General features: G+C 39.4%; 1 protein-coding gene across 3 annotated transcripts in view; it reads right to left on the bottom strand.

Moving 5' to 3' along the window:
• The window catches only part of slit3 (slit homolog 3 (Drosophila)), a 278,935-nt gene that overhangs the window by 73,992 nt on the left and 188,519 nt on the right, over positions 1-16,424 (bottom strand). For all 3 annotated transcript variants that reach the window (XM_085176419.1, XM_085176409.1, XM_085176428.1), the window contains 3 exons: positions 6,654-6,725; positions 2,409-2,572; positions 1,363-1,507 (listed from right to left, as the gene is read on the bottom strand). In XM_085176419.1, coding sequence (XP_085032545.1) covers positions 1,363-1,507; positions 2,409-2,572; positions 6,654-6,725 — 381 coding nt within the window. The remainder of the gene's footprint in view (positions 1-1,362; positions 1,508-2,408; positions 2,573-6,653; positions 6,726-16,424) is intronic.

Here is a 16,424-nt window from a genome sequence, read left to right as displayed (position 1 = left end):
GCGGCGCAGGTCTTACACTACAGATGTCTGTTTCTTGGCTCGTGTTGCTCTTTAGATTTCATCTCTTCACTCCCTGGCAGCCAACAGCACTTTATTTCAACTCAGGGGTCAAAATAAATCAATGTATGGATACTGACAAAGACAATCTGCACACACAACAAGTTACAAATTACACGTAGGGGTAGCTAAACAAGCTTTAGACAAAGACACTTAGAGGCTCAATATCAAAGGATGTATTAAAAAAAGAGACATTTTAAAAAGCTATATAAAAAAATCTATAAGGTTAGGAGGCAATTAAACAGGAACAGGAACAGGAGATGAGTTTGGCAGGTTAGCCGGTGTGTTAACAACGGGCTGATCGTGCGCGTATACAGAGATGTAGAAAAGAGCACAGACATTAACGTCTGTTGGATATTTGTTGAGGCAAACATGACAATAATATTTAACTTGTAAAGTTATGTTAAGATATTTGAAATGTAGAGTTATATAATGACTCTAAAAGGATGCAGACATGTAGCAGTGATCCTTGGCACCTCCATTCAGAAGGATGACTTTGTCTCCATTAAAGAGATGACAATACATCATCCTATTACACTCTATTGTTTCGTGCTGCAGCAGCAACATTCATTATCACAGATCCAATGCTAATGCTGTGCATGTGTGTGTGTCTGTCTGTGTGTGCATGCCCTAGAGATTTTATAAGGTGTTGTTGTACTTAAGGCTCAATCCAAAAACATACCTGTATGTGTGTTTTTTGGAGGTACAGACTTTATTTGTGCAAACAAAACGACTGTGTCTGCATATGTGTGGGCTGGTGTGTGCGTGTCTTTGTGAGAATCTATTAGTTATGCCGGGGAGGTATAACGGTATTGGTGTGCAGTTGCGGGCAAGAATTGCTCCTTTACTCACAGAGCAATCAACCAGCTGTCCTCTGTGCAAACAAACAGGGTACAGCGATCAATACGGATATCAAACACGTCCCCCTGTGGCGCGTGTGTGTGTTTCAATCGGTGTGTAAAAGAAAGGAAGAGCGTGAGAGGAAGACGAGGAAAAGTGTGGAGCTTGGGTGTAGTCTAAAACAAAATATCACAGCAATATGCCACAGCTGGGGATAGATTGGAGGCCTAATTTATCGTTTTATATCTTATAAGGCTTAAAAGAGTTGGTGTAAACTTTTAAACGTACGTAAACACGACCAAATCACTGGTGTGTGGCTAGAAAACCCAGTAAAAGTGTAGAAATATTGAGACATATACATACATGTCCAGGAAACGCAAGTTATCCCCATCTGCAATAGAATGAACCCACGATACAAGACACATACATATGAATTTGCAGAATTAGCGAGTAAAGCAGTCTTACATCTCCACAATGCCTTCAGGGAGGTTTACTGGGATTTCAGTGAGGCCTTTACGACGACAGTCCACTATGTTGTTGTTACAGCTGCAGCTGGGTGGGCAGACGGTCACCTGAGGAGCACAAGTCCTTGACTCGGTCTGGGCCGGACCTGCAGAAAGCAACACACAGATATGAGATTGGTTTCTTTATTTTTGTTTTTTTAATTTGCAATTACAATCAGCCAAATATGAGGATGAAAACAAGCTGATGCTGTTGTTTGGTTGCTGCACTACATTCTTCACTAGATGCTATCTTTTGAGATGAAACGGGATTAATCGCTAAACATTACCTGGCCAAGATATGCCTGCATAATATCGCTAGAGGAAGCAGGAATACAGGACATACAGAGAAGGGAAAAGCAGGTAAATTTTGAAAAAGATGGGATAAAAATAGCGAACAAATAAAAAAGCAAAAGAGCGGTCTCTTATTGACAGTAAGTGAGGAGAATGGAGAAAAGTGCAATGAGAGGTGCTTTTCTGTGTAGCTTGTAGGCAGAAGAAAATGAGACTTAAGGCTAATAAAGAGAGCGCAGCCTGGCAGTCTATTAGCGCAGAGAGCTGAATCAGAAGCCTGTAAACATTGCCTACGCTATCTGCAGCTGATAACACCACTGCTCTTACTGTGGCTTTTTAGCTGATTACACGCTCTACACGCTGTAATTCTGTCAGTGTAATAAACTCAACGCTGAGCTGTCTGGAGACGATAACAACCCTGCGTTTAACACCGGCCTTTAGTTTTACTAGATTCTCTATATTGTATACCTCTACAGCACAGAGTCAGCTGCCAACAGCTCTACAGTGAACACTGGCTCATTTCTAAATTATGTACTGCCCATGCATCACTCTTCCTCAAAAATTCAGGTTGACTTCACGAGATGAATGCTGTATTTATGCATCAGTGTGATGTAGCTGCAGCCGAGCAAAGAGAAGAACCTAAAAGTGTCGATGAAAATAGACTAACCACCATTAAAATAGTGATATCTGAGTGTAAATGTGTTGTTGTCAACTCACCATTGCAGACAAAATCTTTCTTCTGCACATCTGGGACGTTGAGGCCCCTCATGTGGGCGGGGGCCATGCACTGGGTGAAGGGAGCCAAGCCCCGCCTGGCTCTGAGCCAATCAGAGAGCCAGGACAACTGACAGTCACAGTGGAGGTTGTTGGAGTGTAGACGGCTGAAGTGAGATGGAGGAAAGAAAGCGTGATAGATTTTTGTGTTTAAATACGATTATTATCCAATCCAAAATAATATGTGACCACCTATCGTGACTTGAAAAGAAATTCTTAACAACTCTGGGTCCAACAGGTCAGAAGAACACATCACTGAGTGTTTGAGTCTGCATTCGAATAGAATAGACTGGATTTTTTTGTTTTTACACATCTTTGCCAAGGATCATAAGGCTGCTTTTTAGCTGAAACATGACAACACATACTCTCAGAGTCCTTTTGTCAACCCTCATTTCTCCAAGGTCTGTGATGAGTGATGAAACACAACACTAAATCACAATTTCTTTAGAAACAAAAAAAAAATCCCTAAAACACAAGATAAGGAATTACAAAAGAAAGACAGACAGATTTTTAAAAAATGAAGAAATTAAATTTGGTCAGATGGGAAACAGACCAAAGGTCAAGCAATAATTAGAAACTCTGAGTGGACAACAAGAGCAAGAGTGAAAATCACAAAATACATCTAAGGGTGGGGTAGGGGGCAATTAGAAAAACTTATTAATATGGCATTATTTGGTTGTTTTGGCTTGTTTTATTGCCCAGAATGACAAAATGTGATTAACATGAACATGCCCTTTGTAGAGGTGATTGATCTTAAAGAGCCTGGAATAAAGTCTTTTAGCAGCTATTTGGTTTTTGTGATGTCTTCAGGTATTGATCTTTTGTGACAGTTTTTGAGACGGCATTTAAAATATGTTTTTGTTTTTCCATCCATCCATTCGCTTCCGCTTATCCTTTTCAGGGTCGCGGGGGGCGCTGGAGCCTATCCCAGCTGTCATAGGGTAAGAGGCGGGGTACACCCTGGACAGGTCGCCAGTCTGTTGCAGGGCCAACACACAGGGACAAACAACCATTCGCACTCACATTCAGTCACACATTCACACCTAGTTGCAATTTGGATTATCCAATTAACCTATCCCCACAAGCTGCATGTCTTTGGACGGTGGGAGGAAGCCGGAGTACCCGGAGGGAACCCACACAAACACGGGGAGAACATGCAAACTCCACACAGAAAGACCTGATGGTGGAATTGAACTCAGGACCTTCTTGCTGTGCGGCAACAGTGCTAACCACCGTGCTGCCATGTTTTTGTTTTTATTTTTGTAAAATCAGTGGCTGTAATCATGTTTTTTTTATGTAGCTGTAATCAAAATGCTTTTGTTGTTGGGAATGGACAGAAGACATATACCAATTAGCCATATTCCCAAAAAAATACATAATGATGTTACAATGCAAAATTCTGCTGGGAAACCTTGACCCTCAATCTGATCGTGCATCAATGGTAAATTGACCTGGACCCTGCTCCACGACCCACGAGACCCCAGAGGTCTTTTGTTCCAGTGACCTAGTGGGTAACAGATATACTGCAGAGGAAATGCTGTGGCTGGCTGCTTATAACGACTATTCAACTGACCTTTACACTTAAGATAAGTAGAATTGTTATCAGGTGACAACATTGAGAATTCATTTCAAGTGACATTTAATGCATTTAAATTATTTAAGGAAACTTGTCACACTAACAGGCTTCTTAAAATTCACTTGTAGCATTAATTAAAAGGTTCTGCTCTCTATAGAAAGCATCAGGTGTTGTTTCACGGAGCTCACTCTCTACAGGCTGCACTGGCTGGACTGTATTGGCACCTCGAGAGAGAGAGAGAGCGAGAGATGAGGAGGAGGAGGGTGGATGAACAGCAGAATGTCTTGTCAGCGTATTATATGCCAGCCGGGATATCTGCCCTTTCAGAAGACAGGCCTCCTTTTGTAATAAAGCAGAGGACAAATCCTGTTATGGAACAGAGATGGTCTCATTGATGCTAGCAGCGGGGGCAGTGGGTTTTAATACCGCTCTCCCATTATAAATCCAGTTTATAGTTGCACCCCCGCCTGGAGATAGCCACGTCCTGGCCCACCTCCGGCTCAGCCTTAATTACTGACAAGTAGGATTAAAACACAGGGGAGAATGGGAACAGGCAGGGGGTGTAGAGAGGTGTGTTTGTGTGTGTGTGTGTTGTTTGTGTATAGCTTAAAGTCAGTTTGAATGCATCTGTTGATGTTGTTGGTTGCAAGTGACTAGAAGCATTGTGCAAGCTGGTTAGGTAAATGAATGTGTGTCTATATATGTGTGTGTTTATTCTTAGAGTCGTGCTGGGGGGTCACTGGACACATCTTGAGAACAGTTGTGCCCCAAATAACAGCCACACAGTAAAGTAGCAGTAGGAGGTCTGATCTTTCCACTGGGTCAAGTTCATGAATGAAAGATATCATGATGTGATGCCATTACTACTAATAGGCTACACGGACACTGAAGAAAAAGAGAAATAAATATGGATTATAGCTTCAGGGAAGGTGAACCACTTTTTCCTCAAAGAAGTTTTTACGCACACAAACACATACACGCACTTCTAGAACTTGATAACTTGATAATAATAGAAACTGATAATCATATCAGGGACATCTCTAAAGATTTGATTGAATGAGTAGTTTTTATAAAGGCATCAAATTCAATACTGAGATCTGAGGGTGGCAAAAGAGAACGCTTAAAAAATTTAATAGAGAGAAAGATGCAAGATGGGGCGGAAGCAGAGAGGGATGGTTACTGGACGTAAAGGAGATGTGGTAGAGAGGAAGGGGACTGACATGAGGCAGGAAAAATACAAGACGAGAAGAGTAACAGAATAAGACAAGTGCGGGAAAAAAAGATTGAAAGGACAGAGGAAGCGATAAAATGATCCAGAGTATACCAGGAAGGAGAAAACCAATGGAGATAATGAGGCGAGTAAAGACATTTTAGAGAGAAATGAAGGGAAGGAAGTGATTAAAACAAATCTGAGACATACTGTAGAAGATCGGAGGAAGATGGGACAAATATGAAGCAGAAACAGGGAAGAGGAGGAACGTGGAAATCAGAGGAGACAGTCACTCAGTGTTGACAGAAAACAGAAGCGGACGAGGGTCTCTGATTAAAAGATATTGGATATTGGTAACTCTGTACTCAATCTGCTGGCAACTGTGCTGCCTGAAATCCAATTTTAAAAGCCTGATTTCAAGCTGTATTGCCACTAGAGTTGCAGCAGCATGCAAGAAAAATGGAAACCCCGCTATGTGATTGGCTATTGATGGCCGTTGTCGGTCAAAAGTTGAAGCACAAAAAATGGCTGTGAAAGATAAATCTGTGTAAATGTTATCCTGCTTGTATTTAGCTGGGTTTTATGTTTAAAAATCCCCATTTCATTGTTAAGTAGAGCGGTGTGACCACACAAGAGCCTCTCAGAAAATGATGATTCGGGGAGGAAATCCCATTTGGTGCATGCCACGGTTTGGCAGAAGTCAACCCCAGTGTGGCCAGAAGGAACGCAACCCACGGTCTGTCTCACAGAAAGTCCCACGAGATTACGATTAGAGGCTCCCTCGAGATGTTGTGCCATCACCTTGGCAACTGAAAGATCACTTTCACACAACTAAGCAGAAAATGCACACATACACAAACAAATCAAAGCCCCCTTTAAATCAGTCAGAGATGATCATTTGGCGTGGGTTCATCTCGGACCACAATAGTGTGTTTGTATGTGTGTGTTCACATCAGTAACATCAGTAAAGGAGGTTTCTTTTAATGAATCAAAGCAGATTGAACTATAGAGCCTAAACAAGTCTTTCTTGTGGCATTAATGAGCTTACCATTACTCAAGCGTGCATGTGTGTGTCTGTGTGGTACATGCACATATTTGTATACGTAATGGCCACATGATTATTCACAGTCATGAAACAATAGAAGAGTCAGTCTCTTATTATGGCGAGATTAGCCAATCACACACACTGCCTCCATCCTTTATATGTGTACATTTTATTATGTGGTATGCGTAACTATGCATCACCTATGTAGTGGTCAGTTGTGATGCGAGTCATGTGTACAAGGTGCGTATTAATATGTAATAACACAGTAACAGAGTCCTTGTGTGTCAGTGTCTACAGTATATGTTTGAAGATTTCTCTTTGTGGTTGATTGTGCATGTCAGAGTGTGTAATACTCACAGCGTCCGCAGCTTTGGCATGTGGTTGAAGCTGGATAGTGGGATGAGGGTGATGTTGTTGTTGTTGAGAGTGCTGGACACACAAAAACACAGGGAAGGGAAATCAGAGATGCAGTTTTTTTTACCAAAAGCCAATCTTGGTGCAACTCACTGTTAAAACCGTCAGAGTATATGTCATTGAAATAGAAGGTTTAAATCCCTGTCAGAGTCACTTTATTGTTAGTTCTGCAATATGTAAGCGACATACACAGGATCTACAAAAAATATGTGATACAGGTATTAAAATAAAGAAGTATCACAGTGTCAATACTCCCACTACTTCACAAAAAATTAATAAATGACAGGGGACACAGGTAGGGATGGGTATCGAAAACCGGTTCTTGTTGAGAACCGGTTCCCACTGTTTCAATTCCTTGGAATTGTTTGGCATTTTTACAAACGATTCCCTTATCGATTCCAGTCACCCCGAATGACGTCACCACGTTGCAGAGCGTCATTTACCTGGCAGGAAACACGGCGCGTAAGCGGCTCAAACGCTCAAAGTTTGGTTTTACTTTACGAGAACGGATGACAACAGGACAACTTGCAATACTTGCAAAGTAGATATTTCATTTAAGGGAGGAAACACTATGAATATGCAAAAGCATTTGCTCACAAAACACACGATGACCTTAAATGAATGTCGTGTTTTTAATTCGCTCCGGACTCGTGAATCTCAACCCAGCAGCAGCGGTAACGTTTGCACGTCCTCTCCCGTTAATGCGGCAGGTAAATAATCAACTAACAGTGCATATTATGTTAGTGCGATCTGCCTTATTACAAAACCTGCCATTACTGTGCGTTTAGGTGACCATGATGAGAGAGACAGACAGAGTCTGGCTCAGATGCTGGCAGTTCTCGCTGCAGTCTACCGTAGCGTCTCCATTCAGGCCAGGATAGACGAATGTCACCGAGCAGAGACTCAGTTTGTGGTCAAAGGTTTGCACCCATTTGCCGCAGCAGATGATTTTCAGTAAATGTGTTTAATTGTAGGCAGGGACATTACTGGATATTCTTGTGTAATTGCTACAGAATAATTTATGTTATACTTTGTTATTGCTACAGAAGAATATTTATTTTACATTTACAATTTTTTCCTGGGGACCCTGTGACGCCCCATTGAAGAGCTGTAGGTTGGATCTGTTAAGATCTCACTGTTGGGTTTGTAAGGCCATGTTACTCCTAAATTTCTATCTTGTTCAAAGAGAAGATATAAAACAAAGTTCTAAGCTAATCGACTTTAGTGATCTCCTTTTTTAAAAACGAATCTATAAAGAATCGAATCGTTAAACAGAATCGAAAATGGAATCGGAATCGTGAAAATCTTATCAATACCCATCCCTAGACACAGGTTTCAAACAGGTTTCAGAGCTGTGAATCGAGAACCCTGAAAAGACTTCAAAGTACATCTGAGGAGTTCCAATAAAGAATAAAGAGTTCTTCCAAAAAGCTGCCTATAAGAGGGAAAACAATCTTTGTTGTTCAACTATTATATTTAACCAAACGTTACAGCTCAACATGAGTAAATTATTATATTTACCAAGTATTTGAAATTTAACTCTGAATGGTTGTAAGATTTTACTTCTTCATCCATCTGTTTTCTACCATTTATCAGGGTCCGGGTTGTGGAGGAAGCAGTCTAAGAAGACTTGCTGAATCCCTTTTCCCCAGCGACCGCCTCGAGCTCTTATGGGGGAATACTGAGGCATTCCCCAAGCTGAAAGATGTAATCTCTCCAGCGTGCTCTGGGTCCGCCCCACTGACTCCCCCAGTTGGACATGCTCAAAACATTTCACCTAACTGAACCACAATGAATTTTAGTAGATATTTAGTCAGTTTACTAAGAAAACACACACACAAGATGGCTTATTGCTCTATTGTTTCTTTTGAACATAAAGAAACCTCTCAATAAAAGCCATCAATTTCATTTTAAATCTCTTCAAAACAAAATGTTTGAGTTTAGATATTTTGATTATGTGCAACGCCATCATATGCATACAGAGCATATACTGTACATATAAACCCACCCTCTTTGTTCAATGCCTCTTCTCGTATCTCATAAGCAGGTCACCTCTGTCTCTGCCTATTAGCTGCCTCATATTCTACACTGTGTCTCATATCTAGTATCGACATAAAGCGGAATGAAAAACAAGGCTGACTGTCATTACAGCCAAACACGCACATACACACAGCGTGTTGAAGAAAAACAACACTTATTGATTCTCTGAATTTTTTTTCTAAGGATATGGACAGAAAAATGCAGAAAATACCAGTGATCAATCAGTCTTAATCCTAGAAGGAAAGTACATGTGGTAGGCAGGATATAGATATGTGGCAATTAACCCTTTAAGACCTACCAAGTCCCATGCCATTTTTGGGAGCATTTCAAGTTGCTATACATCAATACAACCATTACAGTCTAAATTCTAATAATATGTCTGCATTAAGTGCATAGTAATTACATAAATTGCAAAAAAGTGCAATAAACTACAAAAAAATTTAAAATCGTTTTTGTTTTTTTAACATATATTTCTAGTTAGAGAAATTTAAGAGGCTTATCCCTCAAAACTGTAAATACAAAAAAGTTGCACAAAATAGTTTCCCACCACAGGAAATTTATTTTCAGTGTCTTCATAGTTTTATTTTATACACCAATTTTTATACACTGCAGGAAAAACAAAAATAAATATTATAATGCAAATTTGCAAAAAAGCAGCATATGCATCAAAATAAACTATTTCCAGCAATGCAATATGAGTCCTAAGCATCCCAGAAACGACACAGAAAGTCATAAAGTCAAAGATAACTTTTAAAAACACCAGTATAGGCTCATGAGGCCCTGATGGTAAAAAACTACATTTCCGTGAAAATGACGTCACTTCCGGTTTCGGGCAGGACACGGCGGACATGCGATAGTTCGCGCTGACGTCAACGACACCGTAGGAAGTGTTATGAACAGCTGATCGGATCAGCAAAGCGTGTTTCTGGAATATTATGTTTTTGTTGCTGCAAGCACTTTTTATGCAGTTTTTGCAAAGCTATATGTGGAAGGAAACTGTGACTGAGGACAAGCTGATGGCATAAGATGTAAGTACAACTCCTCCGGTTTCAAATGCAAAAAATAATATTGCGCTAGCTTACATGGTTGCAGTGCTACCGGGATTTAAAAGTAGTTGCGCAAAACAGAGCGTGCCCGCTCCGACCGGCTTTAAAGGGTTAAAAAAAAAGAAAACTACCGTTGTTGATATTGTGCCACCAGTTTAACACTGGTGTGTCCTTCTAATGACTTTATAAGACTCTGAAACTCTACTAGCAGCAGGTGATCACTCAGAACAATTTTGTACTGATTTGCAGTAATTTCTCCTTCTAAAGGGGACGAGTGAAGCCAAATATGCCAGCAAAATGCCCTCTTAGCATAACAAAGTGATGAATGTCTTTAATGAGGTTTTAAGGGTTCAGTTTTTCCCTTTTATATGTCACCTTTCTAAAACAACTAAAGCCCGAATTATACTTTCTGTGTCCATGAGTCTTCAAGGGTCGACTTGGGTCCAAGTCAAATTCCGTCACTAGATGGATGTTCAGATATCTGCTTGTTTTTCATGACCTAACAAATTTATCCACTAAGAATTTACATCACAATATACCAATTTCACTTCCCAGATGGCGACTTCAAGTGGACTTGATTACTCAAGAGCAAGAGCGCATAATTAAGCTGTAAATAAGCATCCACAAGTTCATCCAAATTAAAATACATTAAAAGTAGAAGATTTTACTTTTATGTGTTTTTTATTAATAAAAATACTCTTTTTACATTGAATTAAAAACAGATTTTGTACCACTGATTCTATATAATCAAAATAGACAGAAACTTCCAAATCGATGTGGGGAGAACATTAAAAAAAATTATGACCTCCTTCATCAGAACATGCAGGACCGTTCAAATGGCCTGAAGTCAATTTTTCACGGGACAAAGTACACAGTGAAGTCATGAGTTAATGAGTGATCCTTGTTACAATAGAATAACCCGGGATTTCCAAAATTTATATTACATTATAATTTTTCTGGAGGCTTGTTGAAGCCAACATCCACACAAGCCAGTGTAACCATTTTCTTTGTTTTTTTCCCCCAAGTTTCATGGATCATTAATTTTACTGGATAGAAAATGGGCCTAGTTTACTTTACATATCACCCGAAACCTTGTGTATTCAAAGAGTCATTGTTTCGAGAAGAATGAAGACCGAGTGGTCACTTTTTTATATCTGAAACCCGTTCATTTTTCATGTTTGACAGTGTGTTTTTAATGCTTTAAGACAAGGACGAGGTCAAATTTCTCTGAGAAATGGACGAATTTCAAGATGAAAGGATTTTTCACAGCATCTGCATTATGTTTATGCTTAAACATACACTGTCACCCAGGTTTGATTTCAACCACAAAAATCAAGGATGGTTTATTTTACATACTGTACCGTCGTCACTGGTCCAAATAGGTTCATTACAGGGGGGTTTGCTGTGTTTTTACTAACACCCACTCAGCCTTAAAATAGACTGTTTTTGCTTCACTCTGTTGATGTTACTACTTTTCTTTCTCGTTAATTCTTTCTCCTTCCGATTCTCTTTCCACATTCTCCTCTCTGCCAGTATAGCCTCAGTGGCCTTGGTAGACGGATAAAGTTTCACACTCACTCTCAAACACACACACACACACACACACCGGGAGGACTGCTATGGTCAGCCCTGTCAGGAGTGATTCCACCCAGTATATATAATTTAATTGTGGAATAACAATAATTTCCCCCTGCAATTTCCCTGTCAGTTATTTTCCCACTCACCCTGTTCAGCCCCCTTCACTTCTTTCTGCCTTAATAAAGTAGTGACTGTACTGACTTACGCCAAGGTAAACTCTAAATACATCATTTAAAAGTCCATGACTGTGTTTTATATTGTGGCCATGTTTCCCGGCGTATTTTACACGCCTTAAGCCACAACTACGCCTGCAAAAGAAAATGAGGTATTCCTTGATTTGAAGGGATCTTAAAAAAATGCAAAGAGAGGAATTGTGAGATGCTGAGTGATTGTTAGATAAGACATGAAGTTATTTTGCTTACTTAAGTTACTTATGTTTGGCCAATGGTTTTGTTGCTTCCAGCTGTTTGAGGGAGGCTTTTCTTTGAGTTTATTAAATAGGTTCGGCTTAATAGGGACACTCTCTCTATATATGAGTTTCTTCAACTTCTATCATAGTGACAATTCTTTCTTTTTGGAACAGTGCAAACTTCAGTAATATTTCATACATATGAAATATTTCCTACACATATATAATCCTGTTGTTTGCCTTACCTTTGTTTTTAGTAAACAATCTCATTAGTTTATTTAAGTCAAAATTGCTGTGTAGTTAATTGATTTATGGTCTCCCAAAGATATTACAATTTCTGTAATAATTAAAGTAAACAAAATCTGACAACAATTAGATTTTGTTTACTTAACAAGTTTGATATATTATAAGTTGCTGTAGTTAAACTACCATTACACTGGTGTGTTTTAAGAATCACACATTATTAATAGTAATTAAGAAAAAGCACACTAAGTAGGGCTCAGTTTGAGTTAACTTTTGAGGTATCATTGTATTCAGGGACTGGCTATTTAAAGGGCCCAAGAGGCACCAAAATGGCTCGAGTCAGAATTGGTTGCAGCCTTAAAAACTACATACAGTGGAACCCCGACTTACAAAATTAATTTGTTCCCGAGGTTTCGTAAATCGAGAATTTTCGTAAGTCGAAGCACCCATCTCGCCTTTTGAGTGAACGATAGGCTATAGGCTAATCGCTAACTGCAACAACAATACGCCGTTCAAGTGGAACAGTGAACGCCAAGGGGGTTGTCACATGATTCGGAAGGCATTGTGGGCATTGTAGGCATTCTGGGCTCAGCCAATCAGAGCCAGCGGATTTCGTTACGTGGGGCTTTTGCCGTAACACGGGCAGAAATATTTCAGTTAAGTGCCTTCATAACTTGGATTTTTCGTTAAATGGGATTGTCACTACCCGATCCGTACCGGAAACCCGATCGGTACCCCGCATGCGCGAAAGGTGTCTACTTCTGGTCGTAGCGTTTTACGATAGTTATGGGTCAGAGTATCTGTTAAAATGTTAAGAATAATGAGTAAATCTTAAAATGTTTGCAATAATGAAGCATTTCAGTACAATGTAGACAAAAACGAAAAATAAAAAGATAGTTAAAGATCGGGACTCCCCGATCCTTACTGCGCATGTGCAAAGTCGGACCGTACAAATCGGGTCTACCCGATCCGTACCGCGCATGTGCAGATGTTTTCTTCTCCTTCTGTTCGTTTAATGGCAGTTTACTCCCCAGTGTCCGAGGATACCACCACCTGCTGACCGAGCGAATGAATCCTATTGTAAACTGAATTGGCGTCATTACAAACGTGTGTTAAATTTGATTTAGTGATAGTCGAGTGTGTTTGTGCTTGTCTGTGTGGAGAGGATTGTTGGAATAGTGATGATGATGTCCGCTAGCACTGTCAGTTGTCAGTAAACACTTAATCTGGCTGATGAATCTTCACGTGACACATTGCTAAGTCAATATTATTAAGTCTGTAATTAGGCGCCATTCTTCTTATTTTACGGCGCTGTTATTCAATCGGGGGACGCTCTCTGTTGAGGAGAAAAGCATGAATTTGTTTGTATACGGATTATCCATTGTTTAAATGTCCCGGGCAGTCGAAAAGGAGGCAGAGCTGCTGAGAAATGCTAGGAGCTAACTGGGCGCTAACCGTGTCATTCAAATATATTGAGTGTCGCAATGTTGGCAAAGAGAGGAAGTGACGTAAGATTTGCGCATGCGGGGTACCGATCGGGTTTCCGGTACAGATCGGGTAGCGACAGGGGTATTGGTAAGTCAGGGTTCCACTGTACTATGGTTACACCACAAAAAACAGTGCAAACAGGAACAACGACTACATAATCATGCTCCCAGTTACAAATCCTTCACAAGTGATGCTATATAGTCAGGAAAAGAAAAACATGTTTATGCACTGTCTGTTAGCATTCTGGGTTACAACGTGTCTCCAAAGTGGGATTATGTTTGGAATAAGAAAGCATTCTTTGGATTTTCAGTGTCGTGCATTGCTATTTTTGTACAAAATCTGTGTGAGGTAAACAATTATTAGGAGGTTAACAGAGCTATCTGTTTTTAATCTTGTAACTAAAAACCACCAGGAGATCGTTAGTTAGTGGTCAGTTATTATTATTGTTGGTGAAATGTTTACTTTACCCTTCTATTTTTATCCTTATATTTGCCTCCTATCAGAAACAAACTCTTCACATGTATCACTTTTAATTTGAAGTTTGGTTTTCCTACATTTCTGCCTTCTAGGTTAATTATACATGAAAAGCCAGTTTGGAAGAAAAATCACATTTTGTTTTTGCAGTCACAGTAAAAGAGAGCTCAAGGACTTTCCCAACAATAGTGTTTGCAACACACAATGTTTCTATTATAAAATGCCTATTCAGCTTTTTTTTTCTTTTTAATTTGAGATAGGCTGCAGTGACCGCTGCAGTGGTATTGCAGAGTAGATCCATGACTCTTGAAAGTGTGTATGTGCGTGTGTTTGCCAGTCTTTACGTGTTTGTATGTGTGTGTGTGTCCACGTGCGAGTGTTCCTTTTATGTGTGCATTCTTGAGTCAGCATGTAGTGTACATGCTTGCGTGTTTGTGCGATGCAGTGATCTCTCTGTTGCAGTAAAAGGGTTTCTGCAGTCAGTGATGGAGGAGACTCTTTAGAGGCAACCCACCAGGGAGATGCTATCGCTCGCGTTTGTATGCATCTGTGTGTGTGCGAAAGAGAGTGATGTTATCGTATGTGTCTTTGCCGCAGCCTACACACCGAGGTCAAAGCCTAGCTCGTCAATCTCTTCTCCCCCATGCACGCACATTCTCAAAAACCAAATTTCCCCTTGTGGGACAATTAAAGGATTAATCTATTCTATTCTATTCTATTCTAAAACTGGACACTTTATTAGGTACACCTGTTCCACTGCTTGTTAACGGAAATATCACAAATCAAATTAGCTACCAACCACATGGTAGCAAGCCAATGCATTAAGCATTTAGACATGGTTGAGACAACTTGCTTAAGTTCAGCCTAAGAAGAATGGAAAAGGAAGGTGATTTCAGTGACTGGTTGTTAGTGCCAGATGGGCTAGTCTGAATATTTCAGAAACTGCTATGAGCAGCAGTTGTGTGGTGAAAATGCTTTGTTGATGCCAGAGGTCAGGCGAGAATGTCCAGACTGCTTCGAGTCTCTAAATGCACAACATATCAAGTAGAGGTGGGAATCACCATACATCCCACGATACGATATTATCACAATACTTAACGCACGATACGATATTATTGCAATTTTTAAAAATATTTTGCGATATTCAGATTCTGTACATAAAGGTAAACTTTATCAATATTCATTTTATCTAATATCAAAGTCTCACACTCAGTCTTTCTCTCATTTCAGTTTGATTGTTGACAAACTGAACGGTTTGTATTACAGTCTAGTCCAACTTAACTGAATCAACCATCTGGTACAATTATAGCTATTCTGAACTATGCAGTTTATGAAAACTATGCAGCCCCTTCAGCAACTGAAGAATTTGAAAGTAAATTAAAACAAAATATAATTTTACATTAAATAAAAAAGTTTTAAACTTAATTAAAATAAAACATGTCTTAAATTAAAATAAGTAAACTGTCATGTTTATTGCTGCCATAAAAAAGTTAAACACATTTGGACAGTGAAGGAATGTCAGGATTGTTGCTCAGAAAAAGGATCAACATGCTCTGAAGTCAGAGCACAAAAACCTTTTTGTAACAAAATATCGATTTCTGCTGTCCCTGTATCCATACATTATTAGCAAACAAAATATCACGATGCTACACAGTATCCATTTTTTCCCCCACCCCTAATATCAAGCTTTGAAAAACTAACGACGGTGTGAAGCAAAGAGCGAATCCAACCTGGTACTAGCAAGATCAAATTAAGGTTATACATGCTGAACTTAACTAATATTGTTCTCCTTGACTTTTTTATCAGGCAATATAAAAAAGATCGTTGGCTATCATTGCACAAATACAACAAAAAGTAAGGAATAATAGGTTCATTAATCATGTTTTTTACTTCTAATTCGACATGCACACAAGCCTCTGGGACTCTTAAGAGCAATGTAATATTTTAATTTGTGTTTCTAAGTCTTTTATCTGAAATTAAAATTGAATAAAATGCCCTCGCTCTTTAGAATGATGAAGGTTTGTGAGCACCAAGTTATTTGACCTTTTATCTAAAAAGAAGAATTTTTAGATATTAAACTCAGGTTTGCCTGGGTGTATTTTCATACATAATCAGTTGTACACGGGAGTCTGCCATTGTGCACGTTTATGTATGTAATAAAGAGAACTTTCTATTAGTCTCTATTGTGTTCAATCAGCCTTAACAGACACAGATCAATACACTGTCTGAACGTCTGAATTACTACAGCCACTAAAACACAACACTGTGACTTTATGATTGTGATTACAACCAATATTGACTTCACATTTAATATGATTAGTCTCTCCTGTAATCACTGACGTTAGTGATGTCTGTGAAAAAGACAGGAGTGATGACTGAATCACCAAACAGGATGTGAAGTTTGCCATAAAATAGTCTTTACTTTCTCCTTGTAAG

Source organism: Neolamprologus multifasciatus, chromosome 2 (assembly GCF_963576455.1).
Source record: "Neolamprologus multifasciatus chromosome 2, fNeoMul1.2, whole genome shotgun sequence".
NCBI classification, from domain to species: domain Eukaryota; kingdom Metazoa; phylum Chordata; class Actinopteri; order Cichliformes; family Cichlidae; genus Neolamprologus; species Neolamprologus multifasciatus.
This window is presented reverse-complemented; position numbering and strand designations above follow the sequence as displayed.